Source organism: Triticum aestivum, chromosome 7D, assembly GCF_018294505.1.
Source record: "Triticum aestivum cultivar Chinese Spring chromosome 7D, IWGSC CS RefSeq v2.1, whole genome shotgun sequence".
Lineage (NCBI taxonomy): Eukaryota > Viridiplantae > Streptophyta > Magnoliopsida > Poales > Poaceae > Triticum > Triticum aestivum.
In genome coordinates this window covers 461,794,008-461,812,027 of record NC_057814.1, presented here as the reverse complement: position 1 = coordinate 461,812,027, position 18,020 = coordinate 461,794,008, and the positions used below count along the sequence as shown (strand labels likewise).

Below are 18,020 nucleotides of genomic sequence, written 5' to 3'. Positions count from 1 at the left end.
TACGTGGGAAAACATAAATAATGATGTCTACCTCTCCTTGGCATCGTGGTGTTTGTGCATGCCATCCACTTATAAGCCTAAACACATGGTTGTCGAAGAAAAAACAATCAAAACGTGCAATTGTGAATAATTGCTACCGATATTAAGGTTTCATTTGGATTACAAGATTTTCGTAGGACCTCTACCTTATCAGACTCGTTTGGATCACATATTCACATGGTCGTTGTTGATAAGCCTCCATACTTATTGCTTCTTGTTCTGTAGAAGTTTCAGTATCATTAACTTCTTGTTTACTCATCATCTAGGATCGATGCACTTTTGCATGTTTCCTAGTATATGTTGTTCGAAAAGGTGGTGGGAGGGGGAGGAGGACCCGGTTTTTGGGTTTGTTGTGTTGTCTTGCCCTGGCTTTGGCCAGGGCTCAGTTTAAGCGTTTGACTGGCGGAAATAAGATCTTCCACCATCCTCATCCCGTGGTAGTGATTGGCATTGGCAGAGGGCATGTGGAGCTTCAGCCAAGGCCAAGTATTGTGCGTATTTCCGTCTACGTTTAGTCTAGGATGTTCTGGACGACATCGTCCGATAAAGTGGACAACTATGGTTCATGTTTTGGTCTTTGGGCTTCTTCCCCACTCAACGATGCATGGCCAGCTTCGATTCGTTGGGAATCTAGCGAGTTAAAGTCTCCCGGTTCTGTCATGCCGGAGTTGGGATGGTTGTCCAGCCGCTTCACCTTCTTCTTCTTCTTCTTCGGGATGAGAATATGGTCTTTCGTTCATCACCATCTCCTTCTGGCTTCGACTGGCGACTTCTCGGTCACTACGCCAACAATGTTACCTCGGCAGCTCGGTGCCTAGGGTGTTCCAAATACTCGGAGGCGACATCAAGCTCTCTGTTCATGGGAATAGCACGCCGTCGGCGAGTTCGGTAGGGTGAGGAACGTGGACATGTGTTGTACACACACAACGAAATATAGTCAATCAGCAGTCGAGACATACCCGGGACTACATGCATCCTTGCGACAGAGGATCCTCGCTAGCGTGCATCGTCTCAGTCTCCTTCCCCATCTCAGATCGATCTGAGTCCTCGACTGAACCCAGCACCTCTGTCTCGTCTTCGCTCGCCGGCCGCCACCATGGCCAAATCCCCACCCCAAACCCTAGCCTTCCTCCTGCTTCCCTTCATCCTCCTATCGATTGCCCCCGCCGCCAGCGCGGCCGCGTTCGCCGGCCTCGACGCCTTCCTCGCGTCGGCCGCCGCGCGCGACCCCTCCGCCGCCAACGACACCTTCGGCTCTCTCCCCGCCGGCCTGCGCCGCTCGCTCTCCGCCCCGTCCCCGATCCTCCCGTCTCGCCTCCTCTCCCTCTCCGCCGCCGTCCCCGTCAACGTCCGCCTCGCCGGCTCCTCCTTCCCGCCCACCTCCGCCCTCCTCCTCCCTTCCTTTGTCTCGTCCGCCGTGTCCTCCTCCCACTTCCTCTCCAGCCGCCCCCCGCACCGCCTCGCGGTCTCCCACAGCATCCACCTCGATGTCGCCGCCCCCGCCGCGTCCTCCGACCTCGTGGCCCGCGCCGCGACCGCCGTCCAAGCCCACCTCAATGCAGCCCCCGCGCCCTTCCACTCCAACGCTCTCTCCTCCGTGCCTTACAAAATCGTCGACGATATCGTCGCCGAGGACTACCGAGCGCACGCCGGCTCGGCTTCCTCCCCGGCCGTCTACATCTACTTGCTCGACCTCGGCCCGCAGCCGCGTTCGTATGCCTACACCGCGGCCTCCTCCTCTGCCGATGGCCATTCGCCTGCCTTCTCCCGCTGCCTCGCCCCTCTCTGGACCGGCAAGGAGCGCTACATCTGGATCGACCTCGGCGCTGGCCCGGTGGACTACGGGCCGGCGCTCTCCGGCGAAGGCGTCCTCCCTCGTGGTGAGTTTCATCCTCTTGCTGCTCTCCACGGCCGCCCCAAGTCGGACAAAGCGCTCCTCGCGGATCTGGCCTCACTGGTTCTCAGTGCTTACAAGTCGTTGCTAGTGCCTTCGCTCAGAATCCCAGTGCATTATGAGAGCTCTTTGCTTATTCGTTTTGTTCACATCCATGGTGAAGAGAAAGATCCTGTTGGACTCGATTGGAGTGCAATTGAACAGTCGATTCGGGATGGAGATCTGCCCTTCGATGGGCAGAGCTTGAAGTTTGATTTGCACAGTGTCAAGTACTCTGAGTGCTCAATTTGCTCATTTGCAATTGCCCGCTCAACACACTCATTCACATCCAGGTTCTTGTTTGAGAATTACACGATGATAGTCAGCGAGTACTTGGACTCCAAGCGGATGAGGCAGGTGCTGTCAGACTCATCGGATGAGATGCATCATGTGGCTGGGATTCATGATGACGATGAGCATGACAAGGTTGTGCCAGTTTATGTTTTTGATTTGGATTTCGACAAGCTTCTGTTGTTAGATAGGTACCACCAAGCGGTGGCTTTCCGTGATATGGTGGTTGCTGTGAGGACAAGGAGCTCGCAAACGGTCAGTGACTACAGCTGTAATGGCCGGCATGTGATTACAATGACTAGAAATCTCGATCGTCCGATCATCGGCTCAGTTCTGCAGACCATGTTTGGTGTCTCACCAACACACCAGTCATGGAGCCCTGAGCACAATGCCACGGTTGTTGATTACACTTGGAGCACGGGACACACACCATTTGGGCCGTTCTCAGAGACCAAATCACTGTCTTTTGTGCAGAAAGATGCAGCCCGTAGGAATGTTCTTCTTACCACCCTCAACTACACAATCACTAGTACAGTTGAGGTTCTGGAGTCACTGGCTGCCCATGGTGGGGAGAATATACTCCTTAGAAAGAAAAGGCATGTTGAGTTCATTCAAAGGTGGAATCTGCTCACTTATAAGTTGGAGAAGGTGGTGTCAGCCATGTCCCGCCTGGATTACAACAAGGCAATGTACCTTTTGAGATCTTCAGATCATGATATGTATGCCATTTACATGTTGGTATATCAGGCTTCTCAGGAGCTGGAGGCCTCACTGGTTTGCTTCAAAGACCCACCATTCCCATGGCTATCAGTTTCCTTGTCTGGGGTCTTTGTTTTTGGTTTCTTTTTGGTGTATTCTAAGAGGGACAGTTTGTTTAGGAGCAAAAGGAAGCAGTTCTGAGTTCTGACAGCAGTTTTGTTGGTGGATACTACTTGAGAGCTTCACCCTGATGCGATCATAGTTGACAGCTGCCGGGAAATTGCATCCTTGCATATTACATGGAGCAGTGACTAGACACTGGGAATGGGTGCATCTTGTTCCAAGATAAACTTATAAGAGGTATTCTAGATTATTTGAGGAAGTCAACACTTCCACTTGTCTTGTAAGTTTAATGTGCCTGAATTGCCCTTCATACATAATGTTGATCTAGATTTTGCAGACATTATGTGTTTTATTTTGTTGACTAGCATTTCCCTATCATGTTCGCTGCGTGCATTCTATGCTCATGTCTAGTTTAAAGATGTTAAACTCGACAGTTTAGGTGTAAAAAAAGAACAGTTTTAATATGTGTTACAAGTTACAAGATGTCAAGTTCTTTTCACATTCTGGTTTATGCGATAAAAAAATAAATCAACATATTTGAGCTGTCATATGAGTCATCAGATATTCAGATTTATGTCTAGGCAACTATCTTTACTACTAAGTAGTGCCTTCAACCCTTTGTATGGTAGGATTTGTGTTACATAGGGAGGAAACCCTTCTTGTCTTTATGTTAAGCCGAAAGCCTGAATAATGTCCTTGAGAAGCTTAAGTTGTGTCCCACTTCTTGCTCTCCCTGTTTTCCTACGTGATGTCCTGCTGCTTGATTAGTATCCTAGTCCGCGAGCATTGTAATGAATGCAAGTTAAGCCCATCATCAGCACAAAATAGACTGAGAGTCGGTGAGAAATCTAAACTGTAGGAATGAGGTAGCGTAGAATATGACAGGTTAACCAAAAAGCTATCACGTTAGTTTTTACTGGTAAAAAGGGGAAAGGAGATTTTACATGATGGTCAAAACGGGGTGTTGATGCCATCTTATGGAGATGGATCTGGTTACGAAATTGGCTTCCGCGTCCATGCTACCATATAGAACAACTGATGTCTGCTAATAGTGGTATATAATGAATGCTTCAAACTTGATGAGTCACTTACCCTGAGCAAGCTGTAAGGCCCTTCAAAGATAAGATAGCTGAGTCATAGATCATGCAACAAGTTTTTGGAGGGAGCAGCTTTCTCTAGGGATATCAGATTAAGTCGTTTGAGTATTGCAATCTGCTAAAGCTGCTCCAAGCCTCCAACATGTCTTCCACCTAAATTTGCTGTATACGAATTTCAACCATCAGGGGTATGCCGAGTTGCCCTGGACACCCATATTGTGTGAAGTACAACTCCACTGGGCCCACGAATCAAATGTACCTACTGGTAGTTGTCTGGAATTCTTTTGCTTTTTTGCACCCTTGCAGTTTTTTTCTTACAAAATCACGTCACTTTGCAATTGGTGGTAGCAACTCTCATCTTTAAGTTTGTTTATTTGAACATGATGAATTACCTTCCTGCATCTCTGGTGCTTGACTTGGATTACCCTTTTGCATTCATGTCCATCTTTAGTTGAGGCGCTTGCTCAGACGATAATTACGATGGTGTAACCGGACCAATAACCGAGTGTCTGAGTGGAAGGCGGGATTAGCTGTTGTTAGGTCTATTCTAGCCAGTTTCTGCAAAAAGAAAAGGTTCTAGCCAGAACATCATTTATAGGCCACGTTTCTCGTTCTTTTGATTGCATCCGGTAACTTTTGTGATATGTATTTATGTTTAGTTGGTGCAAAGGCCATTTTCAATTTCCGTGTTTTGCACTCACGCGTTCCAAATGAACATGGCTGCCATTTAAGGCCCAATCAAGGGTATGTTTTGTCTACACGTGAAGAAAAAGGATGTGTTTTATCTAATGATCTCTGATACAACTGATACAATTTGAGATGTGAAATTTAGGAGTGAATGCAGGATTATTGGGCAAACAAATGATACACATGTCTTTTCTCAATACAAAAGTGGGGCATGCCTGTGTTTACCACCTACTGAATAACCACAGCTACCGGTCCCATAATTTATTCAGAGGAACTTACTAGAACGATAAATTAACGGAAAAATCCCACTTGTAGGCAGAAAACCAGCTATGGGTACGTAGCCTAAAAAACCATCCAGCTCATCCAAGGGCCGTCGCAGATGCTTTCCTTTCGGGATCTCATGTGCTCTGCCGACCGCGGCTATCCTCGGTGACCTATTGGCGGGCAGACGTTCGGGTTATGCACTGTGACAATGTTCAAAACGTATATCAGGCCGAATATCATAGGAATAAGAAACTTGTAGGAAATGAGATGTCATGTATCTCAAATTCTGTGCGGAGATAGTAAGAGAGATATCCTCTGGTTCACATCATATGATACTTTCTATCGAGTCCAGGCTAATATTTATGTTTCTATAAAATGTGGAGGATAAAAAGATTTCCTCCAGATGAACAGAATTATATTCCTACAAACATACCGAAGGACTCTTAAAGGATTTTTTTCTATAAAAATCCTATCCTAGAGAACTCTTTCAAATCAAAGGAGGCCTAAAAATGATGTGAGAGAAGGCGTGATACAGCGGTAACTGAATGTGATATAACCATATACTGTTACTATAGACGGAAGGAAAAGCTGCCGATACTTAGATAAGAGTGTAGGAATCGTATCGTTCCTGTACGTACTTACTCTTGCAAGGAAGAGTGTGATGACGAGCGACGCTGGCAAGGTCGACCCTGAGAAGAAAGAGTGTGATGAGGACGGTGAGAAGCAACCGAGCCAGGAAACGGCAAGACAAATTGGGTGCCATTGTTTATGATTCGCGGTGGCGCTGCGCTAGTTTTTTGTCAGCGAAATGGAAGAACGGCTGCTGTACTGGAAACCGCAATGCCCCAGCACCTGTATATATAGAGGCCATCGCCGGGTACCGAGCAAGCTCCAGCCGGACTTTGACTGGAATGTGTGGAACTGGAACTCGAAATCAGGAAGACGGATCGAAGAGATTCTCATGCTGGTGCAAAGAGGGCACTTCCACCGAAGTACTCCCTCCGTCCGGTGAAGAGTGTACGTTTGGGTTTAAAATTTATCTACAAAAAAGTGTACTTCTATTTTCCCAATGCATTTTAAAGTGCTTTCTCTCATCACACGGTAATCAAGACCAATAGCATTCTATATATAGTCTTCTTAATTTTTACATGCATTTAGCTCATTGAGGGTTGGGTAATTAAAGAGGTGAGAGATGGTGGCTTGCATCTTCTCAATGCATTTTTTACACCACTTTATAATTTGTCTTAAAATTCCTAGATGTATACTTTTCATCGGACGAAGTAGACCGGTTGCCGCGCGCTACCGACAGATTGCTGCATTGCATGTGGAGTGCAGTGGTTAATCTCACCTATCTTAACACAACGCACATGCTCAGTATTAGCCACGTTAGATGTCGAATAAGCAGACGGTCAAGTCATAACTAGTGGGAATGCATGCCCATAGATCCCATCGCACCAAACATGTCAGGGCATGCACGCTACAAAGCAAAATCACTTGCCCATCGCAAAGGTTACTCCACTCCTTTGGCGGTGACACGATCACTTTTCGTAATTACTCCCTCCGTCTCATAATATAAGAGCGGTGCTGTCAGAAACATTCTTATATTATGGAACGGAGGGAGTAGAAAGTTTTGGTGGGATTTTTTTCCCATGTGCGGAAGAGACGGGTGAGTTTATTTTTTGCTTTTTTCATATATTTGATTTTTAAAAATGATTTATCTCTCGAATAACGTGTCCAAATCACGTGCAGTTTCACCTTTGCATTACTCGTGTTGAGATATTCAAAAATTAGATTTCATATTGACATGTTTGGATGGACTTTTTTTTGAAAAAAGTTATGCTTTAAAATTGTACTAAACCATGCTTCAAAAATTTACTGGCTAAGATTTTACTTTTTTTTTGAAAAACCCCATCCATATATTAACTAATTAACAAGATTCTTACAATCGTTCATAACATAGTTACCCACGCAGGGTGAAACACTATTACAAAGCACATCATCGGACCTGCTATCAAAACTAAATTTAGCAATCTCATGCACCACCTTGTTAGCCTGCCTATCAATCTTCACAATCTTGAGATTCTCAATAAACTTTGAGACACTGATCGCTTCCTTTTTTAGATCCACAAGAGGAGACCTGTCAATGGTTTGTTTTGACAGAAAAGATGCAACAAAGGGACAATCAATTTCTAAAATAATTGGTTTGTGTAGAGTAATATCAATGTAAAGCCCAGCGAGGCACGCACGAAGCTCCGCTTCATCCGCTCCGGAGCACGAACGGATAAAATCCCAAGAAGAAATCAGGACTTCTCCCTAATTATTCCTAGCGATAACCCCAACACTAGCAGATCTCATGCTCTCCACAAAACTAGCATCAACATTTACCTTAATATACTCCAGATCTGGAGGCTTCCAAAGAGCATGAGCAATTGTTGGCGGAGTAAAGAACTTCCCGTTTCCTATCACCCCTTTACCTTTGTCGCTTAAATCCGGTTGACCACACGCATTGGCAGTCGTAAAGGATTTACGAAGATAACAGAGGCGGTCACAGAATCTTTCGCTCTTCCAAATATCAAATCGTTCCTCAGATGCCAAGCTCTCTAAAACATAAATAACACTTGCTCGCGTACAAGAGGTCCCAGCTGGTCTAGCAGAATGAGGAACCAATCCGACCCGTAAATCTGAACACCTCCTCCTACGGAATATTCCACACTTTCCCCATGGCGAAACGCAAAGCACGTGCCTTAGGACAGGTCACAAGGGCATGGAAAATATTTTCATCCTGAACACCACATATAGTGCATAAACCTGACGCCGTTTGGCGATGAATTACTCTATTTACCTGAACCGCCAAACTGTTGGTCGCGGCTCTCCAGGCAAAAATTCTAATTTTTTGCGGAACTTTGGCCTTCCAAATTACATCCCATATTCTTCTTTCCTCATTAACAACACTACTGGATATTCCTGTCTCACCTTTACAATCCTTGAGATTTAATGCAAGTCTATACGCACTTTTAACAAAAAAACATCTCACTTTTCTCATAGTGCCAAGCAATTAGATCACCCACTCCCACAGACGGCTAAGATTTTTGGGATGCATATGAGAAGTGAATATGTAGTGAAAATGTCGACTTGAGCAAATCTTTCACGAACGCCTTTGATCTTCTCTTAATAGTGTGGGATCCCTATAACTCAAGTTTAACCGAAAAAGCTAGCTTCTTTTCTCGTTTTCACCATGCTTGAGTCATGTACATTTTGGTGGGTCCTTGATCCATACACACTACTTCCTCTATGACGGATGACCACCTCGTCTTCACCACCATGTTTGAAGACGTTGTAACACTAGAGTTCCCTGTGAACTCTTATGTTCTAAACCTATATCTGCTGACACCATTGGTCCATATGTGCATATGCCAGATGTTACTAGTTGGTCATATGCGGTTTGCCATGTTAGTAATCTTGTGATGATGCTGATCTTGATTAATGTTAAAGGGAACTGTCTAATTTCCTAAGAATCCCCTCGACCGCCTTTCCTAGCTTCTGGCACGGGGCTATGGGGCATGAGCAAAGGTCACATGGGCCCCACATGCGCCTTCTCGACCACCTTCTCGACGCCCCTAGTTGTTCTTCAATACAATGATCACATGAGCTGCCCTACATGATTGTGACCCATCTGATGTAATCTTTATGTGTATTTGTTGTGGTGTGATGAATTATCACTTTATGATCAAATATATATATATATATATATATATATATATATATATATATATATTTATTTATTCATGGATTCATATGAGTTCTTTGATGCATAATTTATATGCATATATGCTCTCTGATCTATTAGTTTTGCATCGACAGTATTTAGATGAATGATCTCCAAGAGGGAGTTAAGTATGCTAGTTGGGTTCAATCTTGCAAGTAATCTGCTCAAGTGGCAGAAAGAGAAAAAGACTTGTATTGTGTTATTCCCACTAATGATAAGAAACATAGTTGCGTAGTTGCCCCTTAAACGCACGGTGAGGACAATATATTATCTATATAATGTCACCATGCTTAATGCAAATACTTTGTTTTACTTAAAACTTTGAGATGCATGCTCGATAATCGTCTTGGTGTGGAGTATTAGCTATAGATGTTGTTTGATTAATGGTCTATAGATGTACGGACGTTGTTGGTGCTATGGCCCAGGGTGCCTCACCTTGCTGATTGCCGGCCCAAGTAGGATGGCTTGATGACCCTAGGTCAGTTTCCGCCCTGGGCCATCATGCCGGCCCATGGGCCCTGTAGAAGGAAGATTCGAGAAGCCTTGTTGTTCAAGGCAAGGAAGCCAGATCCGTGGAGGACTCCTCTCCATCGATGTAGCCGACTAGGACTCCTTGTAAATCTAGGGGGGGGGGGGGTTCTTACATAAGCGGAGGCTGCGCTAGTCGATGGTACACAACTTAGATCTTACAATCCTTCGGTATTAGTTGTACTTTCTACACCCAATCACAATATACACATAGCAGGAATATGGTTTTACCTACACCGAGAGGACCCGAACCTAGGTACACTTGTCTCCTTGTTTCCCCTCCGACCTAATCACTAACCCGGGATACCCTACCTAGGGATGTCCCGTCTGACAAACATGATGCATATATGCAGTTATGTCATGTATGATCATAGTCATATACTCCCTTCATCCACGAATAAGGAGTTATTTACCCAAAACCACCACACTTGGGGGCTAGGGTAACAACTTAGTACCACATTGAAGGCAGGGTACAAAAAATCATCGGCAATGCGCCTAATGCGTAACGCGGAGCGCAAACGCTCGAATTTGGTCGCGAAAACAGTGAAACCGACAGGTGTGGCCCGCCTGTCAGGACGAGGTGGCATGCTTGTGTGGACAATATGCTGAGTTGGATGAGGGTCCCACTTGTCAATGACTCAAGTGTTTATTAATTTTTCACCTTTTCTTTTTATTTCTTCCTCCTTTTCTCTCTGGGCATTTAGCCGAACAGGTTGTCAGCCGAACGTGGACATCACCGGCTCAGCCACCAGAGAGGACGTGCACAACGGCAACGCCTGACCTGCCGAGAGACCAGGTTGTGTATGAGGGCCGCATCCTGGAAGTGGTCGCTTGTCGGAGGTGGACGCGGACACAGCCAGTGCGGGATCTCGCCGGAGCTCAGAGTGCGGCCACTAGACCTCACGCGTGGCCACGGGGAGGCGCACGGGAAGCACAGTACGCTCGTCGGCGTGGAAAACAATGGTGGCCGGTGGCGAGACGGGGCCACGCGAGCGCGCGCGGGTAGGGCCACACGTGAGGTGCGTCTGTGCGACCGAGGTCAGCCATGGCTGACGACCAAGGTCAGCGCGGGACGAGCTGCTGCCGGATCTTGCAGGAGTGTTGCTGGGCGCATGTAGGTGCGTGCATGTTCGTGGTGTGGGTCGCACGTAGACAAGGCGACCCGAGGCTAGCTCGAGCAGCTGCTCGGCTGCCATGGCCATGGTGGCCATGGAGCTCTCAGGGCGCACGGGCACAAAGAGCGGCGTCCACACCGACAGGAGCAGCATCGGGCTAAAAGCCCCCCCGCCACCACCACCATGGTGCTCGCCGGCGTGGGCATAGTTGTCGGAGTCCGGCCGCCCACAAGCTGCTGTAATGTCGCATAGAAAAAGAAATGGGATGAAGATCATGTAGTCACAGACAGGCAGGGTCCGCGTCTCATTTGTCACTTCAGTTGGTCAAAGTTTTTTTTCCTGCTTTGTCTTTGGCACATCAGCCCCGACAGGCGGGCCCCACCTGTCATTTTCGTGACCAAATTCGAGCGTCAGTGCTCCATGTTACGAATTAGGTGCATTTCCGATAGTTTTTTGTGCCTGCCTTCAATGTGATACTAAGTTGTTACCTTAGCCCCAAGTGTGGTGTTTTGGGTAAATAACTCACAAATAAGGATACATATAGAAATTTTAGGACAGATTATGGAGTGGAGTAAAAAATGCATTGAGAAGGTGCAAACCACCTTCTCTTTCATCTTTAATTACCCCACCCTCAATGAGCTATGTGCATGTAGAAACTGAGAAGACCATGTGTTAAATATTATTGGTCTTAGTTACCGGTGATGAGAGAGAAGCATTTTCTTTTACTTTAAAATGCATTGAGAAAACTGCAATTTATGAACAAATTTTGAATGCCAAACGTACGCTTATTTATGGAAGGAGGGAGTAAACTGCAATTAATCGATACATAATTGTAATTTGGTCACCGTGTCATGTTATTTAGTATTATGGAGAGATGTCACTAGCGAAACTAAGGATTCCGGACCATTCATCCCTATTGCTTTCCACCTCGATCAAAGCACTCTTATTTCTGTTTATAATCTGAACTCGTATTTATTTAATTGCAATAGGCTGGCTGCGCTGCCGACCTGCCGTCGTGAATCGGATTACTGAGACTGCTTGCCGTTTCCTCTGCCTGTAGGCCGGACTTCACTGCTTTCGTGAGCCAGATTATTCGAGACTAAGAGAGAGCGAGCTTGCAGCTTCCTCTGTAGGTGAGAACCAGATTCGTTATTTCACATTTTCTCTACGATTCCGCATCCGGTGCTACTGAATATGGAATCTGGTTAAACGTCAAGTGGCTGGCATCCCGCGTAGCCAGTTTCAAACTGCATCCAAGGTAAGCCTTGATGATCTCCAATTCCGGCTCACGGAGTCACCGGTCGTACATAGACCACTGATACGCTGTTCACGTTAGATCAAATGGACGCAAGTGGATCACTACTCTACACATGACGGACTACTTGCATGAAACACTACTGATCAACTTACTATTCACATGTACTCCGATCAAGCATGGATGCAAGTAGCGGGCGCCCTATAAGTATGCGCCGGATGAATCACATCGATCACAGATTCAAACGTCTCAATCCACCTCACCATCCAAGCCTCCCCCTGCATTACCACCATCTTGCTGCTTCTTGTGGCGCGCGGAGCTCATCATCCGTGGAGTGGCCGTCGTACCTGCTGGTGCCGCGAAAGTACGACCAGCGCGCGCTACAGCTCCCCAGTGAGTTATCCTTGCCTTGTTGTTCAGAGAGCCGGGTCAGTCGTAGGTCCGTTCCTCCATGAGACCGTCGAACGGTCAGACCATGGGTGGTACTACAAAATATATGTCTCCTCTGGCTCTGGGCACTCTCAGTTCCTCGCTTCCCCCGATGCTTGTGCTCTGCTCCCTTGTCCATGCATCATTAGGTGCTACTACGGCACTCCCAAAGGATTCTAGCACCGACTTCCATGCTCTCCGCTGCCTTAAACTCCATCTCAGCAGTACTGCTGGACCCCTAGCTTCGTGGAAGAACGACTCACTGCACTTCTGCGGTTGGTCTGGTGTTACTTGCAGCAAGAGACACGCGTCTCGTGTCGTTGCGCTGGACCTCGAGTCGTTTAATCTCGATGGCCAAATACCTGCTTGCATTGGCAACCTCACTTTCCTCACAAGAATGCACATCCCCAACAATCGACTCAGTGGACAAATTCCACCTGAAATTGGCCAACTAAATCGGTTGCGGTACCTTAACCTCAGCTCAAAATATCTTAGTGGAATGATCCCAAGCACTCTGTCTTCATGCTTTCACCTTCAAATTGTTGATCTTGGAAGCAACTCCCTTGATGGAGTGATCCCCCCAAGCCTGAGCCGATGTTCAGATATGCAGCAGCTCAACTTGGGTCGCAACAAGCTCAGTGGAGGTATCCCACAAGGATTGGGGTCGCTCCGCAACCTCTCGGTTTTACATCTTGCTACAAATAGCCTGACGGGCAACATCCCGACTACACTTGGAAGCAGCTCTTCTCTTCGCTCTGTTGTTCTTGTGAACAATAGCCTCACTGGACATATCCCGCCTCTCCTCGCTAATAGTTCATCCCTTCAACTTCTGGACTTAACAAACAATCGCATGAGCGGAGAGATACCTTCTGCATTGCTTAACACTTAACAGCATGTCGCTTCAAAAATTATCACTAGGAATGAACAACTTTGTCGGGTCCATACCAGCTTTGTCGAACATTGGCCCACCCTTGCAATATCTTAAATTGCAATCAAACAATCTTTCTGGGACCATACCTTCTTCTTTAGGGAATTTTTCTTCGCTTCGCTACCTCTTGCTTGGAGATAATAATTTCCAAGGTAGAATACCAATGAGTATAGGCAATATTCTGTACCTGAGAGTACTAGATCTCACTTATAATTCTTTGTCTGGGACAGTCCCTAACACTCTTTACAACATATCATCACTTACATACCTTGGCATGGGTATGAACATACTTGTAGGGGAAATTCCATATAACATCGGATATACCCTTCCAAACATCCAAACTTTGATTATGCAAGGAAACAACTTCACAGGACAAATCCCCATTTCAGTAGCCAACACAACCAATCTTCAGGTGATCAACCTCCGCGACAATTCATTCCATGGTATTGTTCCTTCTTTTGGGACTCTTCCTAGTCTAGTAGATATGAATCTAGGCTGGAACCAACTTCAAGCAGGAGATTGGTCTTTCTTATCCTCATTGACCAATTGCACACAACTGGAGAAGTTGCGCTTGGATGCAAACAACCTTGAGGGTGTCTTGCCCAATTCCATTGCAGGCCTTTCAAAGAGTTTAGAGTTATTGTTATTAAGATCAAATAGAATATCTGGCACTATACCTTTGGAGATACAGTACTTGACAAGCCTCAGACGTCTTTACATGGAACGCAATTTGCTTACTGGAAATCTTCCTGAATCAGTTGGAAATCTTTCCAACTTGTTTGTCTTAAGCTTGTCTCAGAACAAACTTTCTGGATCAATTCCACTTTCTGTCGGTAAACTGAGTCAACTGAGTGAGCTCTATTTACAGGAAAATAATTTTAGTGGCCCTATCCCAGGAGCTTTAGCAGGCTGCAAGAAGTTAGAAAAACTAAACCTCTCTTGTAACAGCTTTGATGGGAGAATACCAAAGGAGTTGTTTTCTCTTCCCTCCCTTTCCCAGGGTTTGGACTTGTCCCACAACCAACTCTCTGGACAGATACCTCCGGAGATTGGCAGCCTGAAAAATCTTGGGCCACTGAATATTTCCCATAATCAACTTTCTGGACAAATACCCCCCACTCTAGGTCAGTGCGTCCATCTGGAGTCCCTCCACATGGAGGGTAACCTCTTTCATGGGAAAATCCCTCACTCCTCCATAAGTTTGGGAGGCATCATTGAGATGGATCTATCTCAAAACAACTTATCAGGTGAAATCCCTGACATCTTTAAGTTCTTTAAGTCTATGAAGCTTCTCAATTTGTCCTTCAACAATCTCGAGGGTTCTGTACCAGCAGATGGAATATTTCAGAATGGAAGAAAGGTTTTTATTCAAGGGAACATGAAGTTATGTACCAGCACGCCATTGCTACGGGTGCCATTTTGCAATGCAGAGGCATCCAAACAAAGGAATAGCTCCAGCATTCTCAAGATAGTAGGATTTACAGTTCTTTCTTTGGTCCTGTTATCATGCTTTGCAACCATTATTTTGAAGAAGAAAAAGAACTTCAAACAAGCAGCTCATCCATCCTGCAAAGAGTTGAAGAAGTTCACATATGCTAATTTAATGAGGGCAACAAATGGTTTCTCATCAGATAACTTGATCGGTTCAGGAAAATATGGGTCTGTGTACAGAGGTAGAATTGAATCTGAAGAACATGAAGTTGCCATCAAAGTTTTCAAACTCAATCAACTCGGAGCACCAAAAAGCTTCATTGCTGAGTGTGAAGCATTGAGAAATACTCGTCACAGGAATCTTATAAGGGTGATTACTGCATGCTCAACCATTGATCCAACAGGACATGATTTCAAAGCTATTGTTCTTGAATATAGTGTTAACGGCGACCTGGGAAGTTGGCTCCATCCAACAGTCCATGAGGATGGTCAGAGAAGGCCATTGAGTTTCGGTACAAGAATAGTAATAGCAGTGGACATAGCTGCTGCTTTGGATTACCTCCATAACCAATGTGTGCCTCCTATTGCACACTGCGATCTGAAGCCTAGCAATGTCCTTTTGGATGATTTCATGGGCGCACGTGTTGGAGATTTTGGGTTGGCTAAGTTCCTGCATAGTTACAATTCTTCGGACATTCATACTTCTACAAGCTTAGTGGGGCCAAGAGGATCAGTTGGATACATTGCCCCAGGTAATATTTTCTAAATAGAAGATGCTTTGTTTTTAATTAAAAAGAATGCAAGTTGTGTTAATTGATTGTTTGAATGACTTATGCATACTGCAGAATATGGATTTGGGAGCAAAATCTCCACTGAGGGCGACGTATTTAGCTCTGGAGTCATCATCTTAGAAATGCTTACAGGAAAGCGTCCAACCGATGAGATGTTTAAAGATGGCCTGACCCTTTACAAATTTGTTGAAAAATCATTTCCTCAAAAGATTGAGGAGATTCTAGACCCTAGAATAGTTCCAGGTTATCGAGGTGAAGGTGAAGATGCAGGCAGTAATTCAGACCGGGAACGAATGGTTGCAATGAGCTGCATCATAAAGCTCATGGAGCTTGGGTTGCTGTGCTCTGCAGACACACCTAAAGATCGGCCAACTATGCAGGACATATACAATGAAGTTATCGCAATCAAAGAATCATTTTCAGCATTGGAGGGCTGAGGAAAAGGAAAATGCATGATTCCTTGAAGAAGAGTAGTTTACATTTCTTGACTAAATTGTCCAAAAGGAAAAGTCTATTGTGAAGCTTTTCCTAGCCTGCTCCTCCCCTGTATCCTGTGATTTTTTTTTTTACATTGTCGCACCTTGCGACACCACTGTAAATCTTACGCACCTTAATATAATGAAGCAGCCCAGCTGCATTCGTCCAAAAAAAAAGTCTATTGTGTATGCAAATTTCAACCAATCTAGCTATATGGAATAATGTTCAGCACTGAAACTTCCCTGTCTTACTCTGTTTTTTCTAACACCTAACAAACTAGTACTCTCTCCGATCCAAAATAAGTGTCGCAGTTTTGAACTAAGGTTGGATTGGAGGGAGTACTAATTTTTTTTCTGTTTCTATGTCTTTCAATTTGCCTGCTATTGCCAGGCATGCATATATTGCTCTATGCTTAAAAGGGTGCATTTGTACTTAACATGAAGATTAAGGTGGTTAAAAGTAGCACGGCAGTAGATAAAGGTAGAAAGTCCATTTCAAATCCCAGAAATACTGAAGCCCGTCATTTACAAAACTGGTTATATAATCTTAACGCCTTTAATATTTGAAAACCAGGTTAAATTGCCCTAAGGTGGTAGGGTTCGGTTGGTTAACCTCCTAATATTCCAAAACCAGGTTGAATCACACCCTAAGGGCTAAGGCCCGTTTGGCATGGCAATGTTGACGAGGTGGATTGAACTCAACGTGGCTTTGATGGCTTTCCAAGTTTGTATTGTACAAAAAACATAACCTCATTTTCACTGACCTGGATGGATGTACCAAGGGGCGGTGGCTGCTCTGAAACCTTTGGTCGAACAGGTGGTGGGCGTTCATGCCGATCCAGGGGCGCCGCTCGCCGTTGGACATGCCGGCAAGCACACCGTTGGTGGAGGGCGCGAGCGCCTCGTCGGCCACTGGTCTTCCTCACGGTCCGCGCCCAACGATCGCACATCTAGAAGCATCCTCAAAATTGGGTTCAAAGTCAGGACTCGGGATTGAAGACAGCGAGAGGGTCTCAACAGCGGATAATCAGAAGCAAACCCCCGCCTCCCTGGATCTGAACAGCACCCTCCTAGGAACTGCCCCGGCTTTGCTCATCAGCTGCTGCGCGAGTGTCTGACAGTCGACAGTGCGGCTGGCCTGCCAAGCTTCGTCGACTGGATTTGAACGTGCTCATCGGCAGGACGAACTCCATTTTTGTTTCTGTTCTTTTTTACAGCACGGAGCTCTTTTTTTCTTTTCGAAATGACATGATTCCTACGTCCATGAAGAAGAAAAATAGTTGCTTAGTTAATTAAGGAAAACCAAATTGCTCAGTTAATTATAGAAAACGGATAAAACCATCACAACCGCTAAGCGGCACACGTAAGAAAAATTCATGCACACCACTCCAAAGTGGGCCTCGCCGAGACAACACACAGGCGTTACTGTCGTCACTCCTTCCCTAGAGACGTCATCGTCATCCCTAAACCCTAAACAAACGACTTCGACTTCGTCGTAGGCGATTGTCGACTCAACCCACACTATAGAGGCGAAATGAAGTTGTAGGAAGATCCTTGCCAAAACCCAGGCAGCGTAGCTCCGACTCGAGAAGAACCACGAAGGACAAAACCAGGCACTGGTAGCACCACGGAAGATCATCGAACGGTCCACCTACAGCCAGTCACCGTATACCACATGGCTCCGCCGAGGCAACTTTGACTTCACATCAACAAACAAATCGAGGCAGTCCCGCAAACACGCCGGAGAAGAGCCGACTACCTCAACCATTGTCGAGTCGTCGACATCGCTCGCACCATCATCGTTGCCACAGAAGACTGGTAACCACAACTGCCGCCAACCACAATCCGGTTATGTATATTGCACCATTCCAAACAAACATGCCTGCCATTAATGGCCAACCAAGGGCAAGTTATGTAAATATCTACAATATTAGGTTGGATAAACAATTTGGGGCTTCAAATTTAGGAGTAGTTTGAAGTAAATGCTAGATTATTGCATAAATAAATGGTAGTACTACGCTTGTAGGGCATGTTTGGTTTGAGTCCTGGCCACGGTGCCTGGAAAAAGTCAATGCTTGGAACAGGCCTGAGAGCACCTGTGTTATCTGCCTGGGCAGGTTGGCCTGAGGGAATGTCGTTTGGTTGATGCCCTCACCTGAAAAAGCATT

General features: G+C 45.8%; 2 protein-coding genes and 1 pseudogene across 3 annotated transcripts; 2 read left to right on the top strand and 1 right to left on the bottom strand.

Moving 5' to 3' along the window:
• The first annotated feature begins 998 nt into the window (after positions 1-998).
• LOC123165134 (uncharacterized) lies at positions 999-3,440 on the top strand. Its single transcript, XM_044582771.1, has one exon. The coding sequence runs from the start codon at positions 1,136-1,138 to the stop codon at positions 3,161-3,163; it is 2,028 nt and encodes a 675-aa protein (XP_044438706.1). The 5' UTR covers positions 999-1,135; the 3' UTR covers positions 3,164-3,440.
• Positions 3,441-7,046: 3,606 nt separating this feature from the next.
• Positions 7,047-17,040, bottom strand: LOC123170215 (uncharacterized). 2 transcript variants are annotated; one of them, XR_006485096.1, is made up of 3 exons: positions 16,892-17,040; positions 16,617-16,802; positions 7,047-7,270 (listed from the first exon to the last, which is right to left on the bottom strand). XR_006485096.1 is itself a non-coding variant. In XM_044588055.1 (2 exons), the coding sequence occupies exons 1-2, from the start codon at positions 16,715-16,717 to the stop codon at positions 7,057-7,059; spliced, it is 315 nt and encodes a 104-aa protein (XP_044443990.1). In that variant the 5' UTR covers positions 16,718-17,030; the 3' UTR covers positions 7,047-7,056. The 2 variants fall into 2 exon arrangements, 1 of the variants encoding a protein (XP_044443990.1); XM_044588055.1 differs by having other exon boundaries at positions 16,617-17,030.
• Positions 12,273-15,813, top strand: LOC123170216 (probable LRR receptor-like serine/threonine-protein kinase At3g47570; annotated as a pseudogene).
• Positions 17,041-18,020: the final 980 nt, after the last annotated feature.

Bases quoted from the DNA above. Each gene is read 5' to 3' on its own strand.
- LOC123165134 (XM_044582771.1), top strand. From the start codon at position 1,136: ATGGCCAAATCCCCACCCCAAACCCTAGCCTTCCTCCTGCTTCCCTTC.
- LOC123170215 (XM_044588055.1), bottom strand. From the start codon at position 16,717: ATGTCCAACGGCGAGCGGCGCCCCTGGATCGGCATGAACGCCCACCAC. The intron at 7,271-16,616 runs GTCAGTGAAAAT...AACCATTGACAG, and splicing joins CCCTTGGTACATCCATCCAG to GTCTCCTCTTGTGGATCTAA.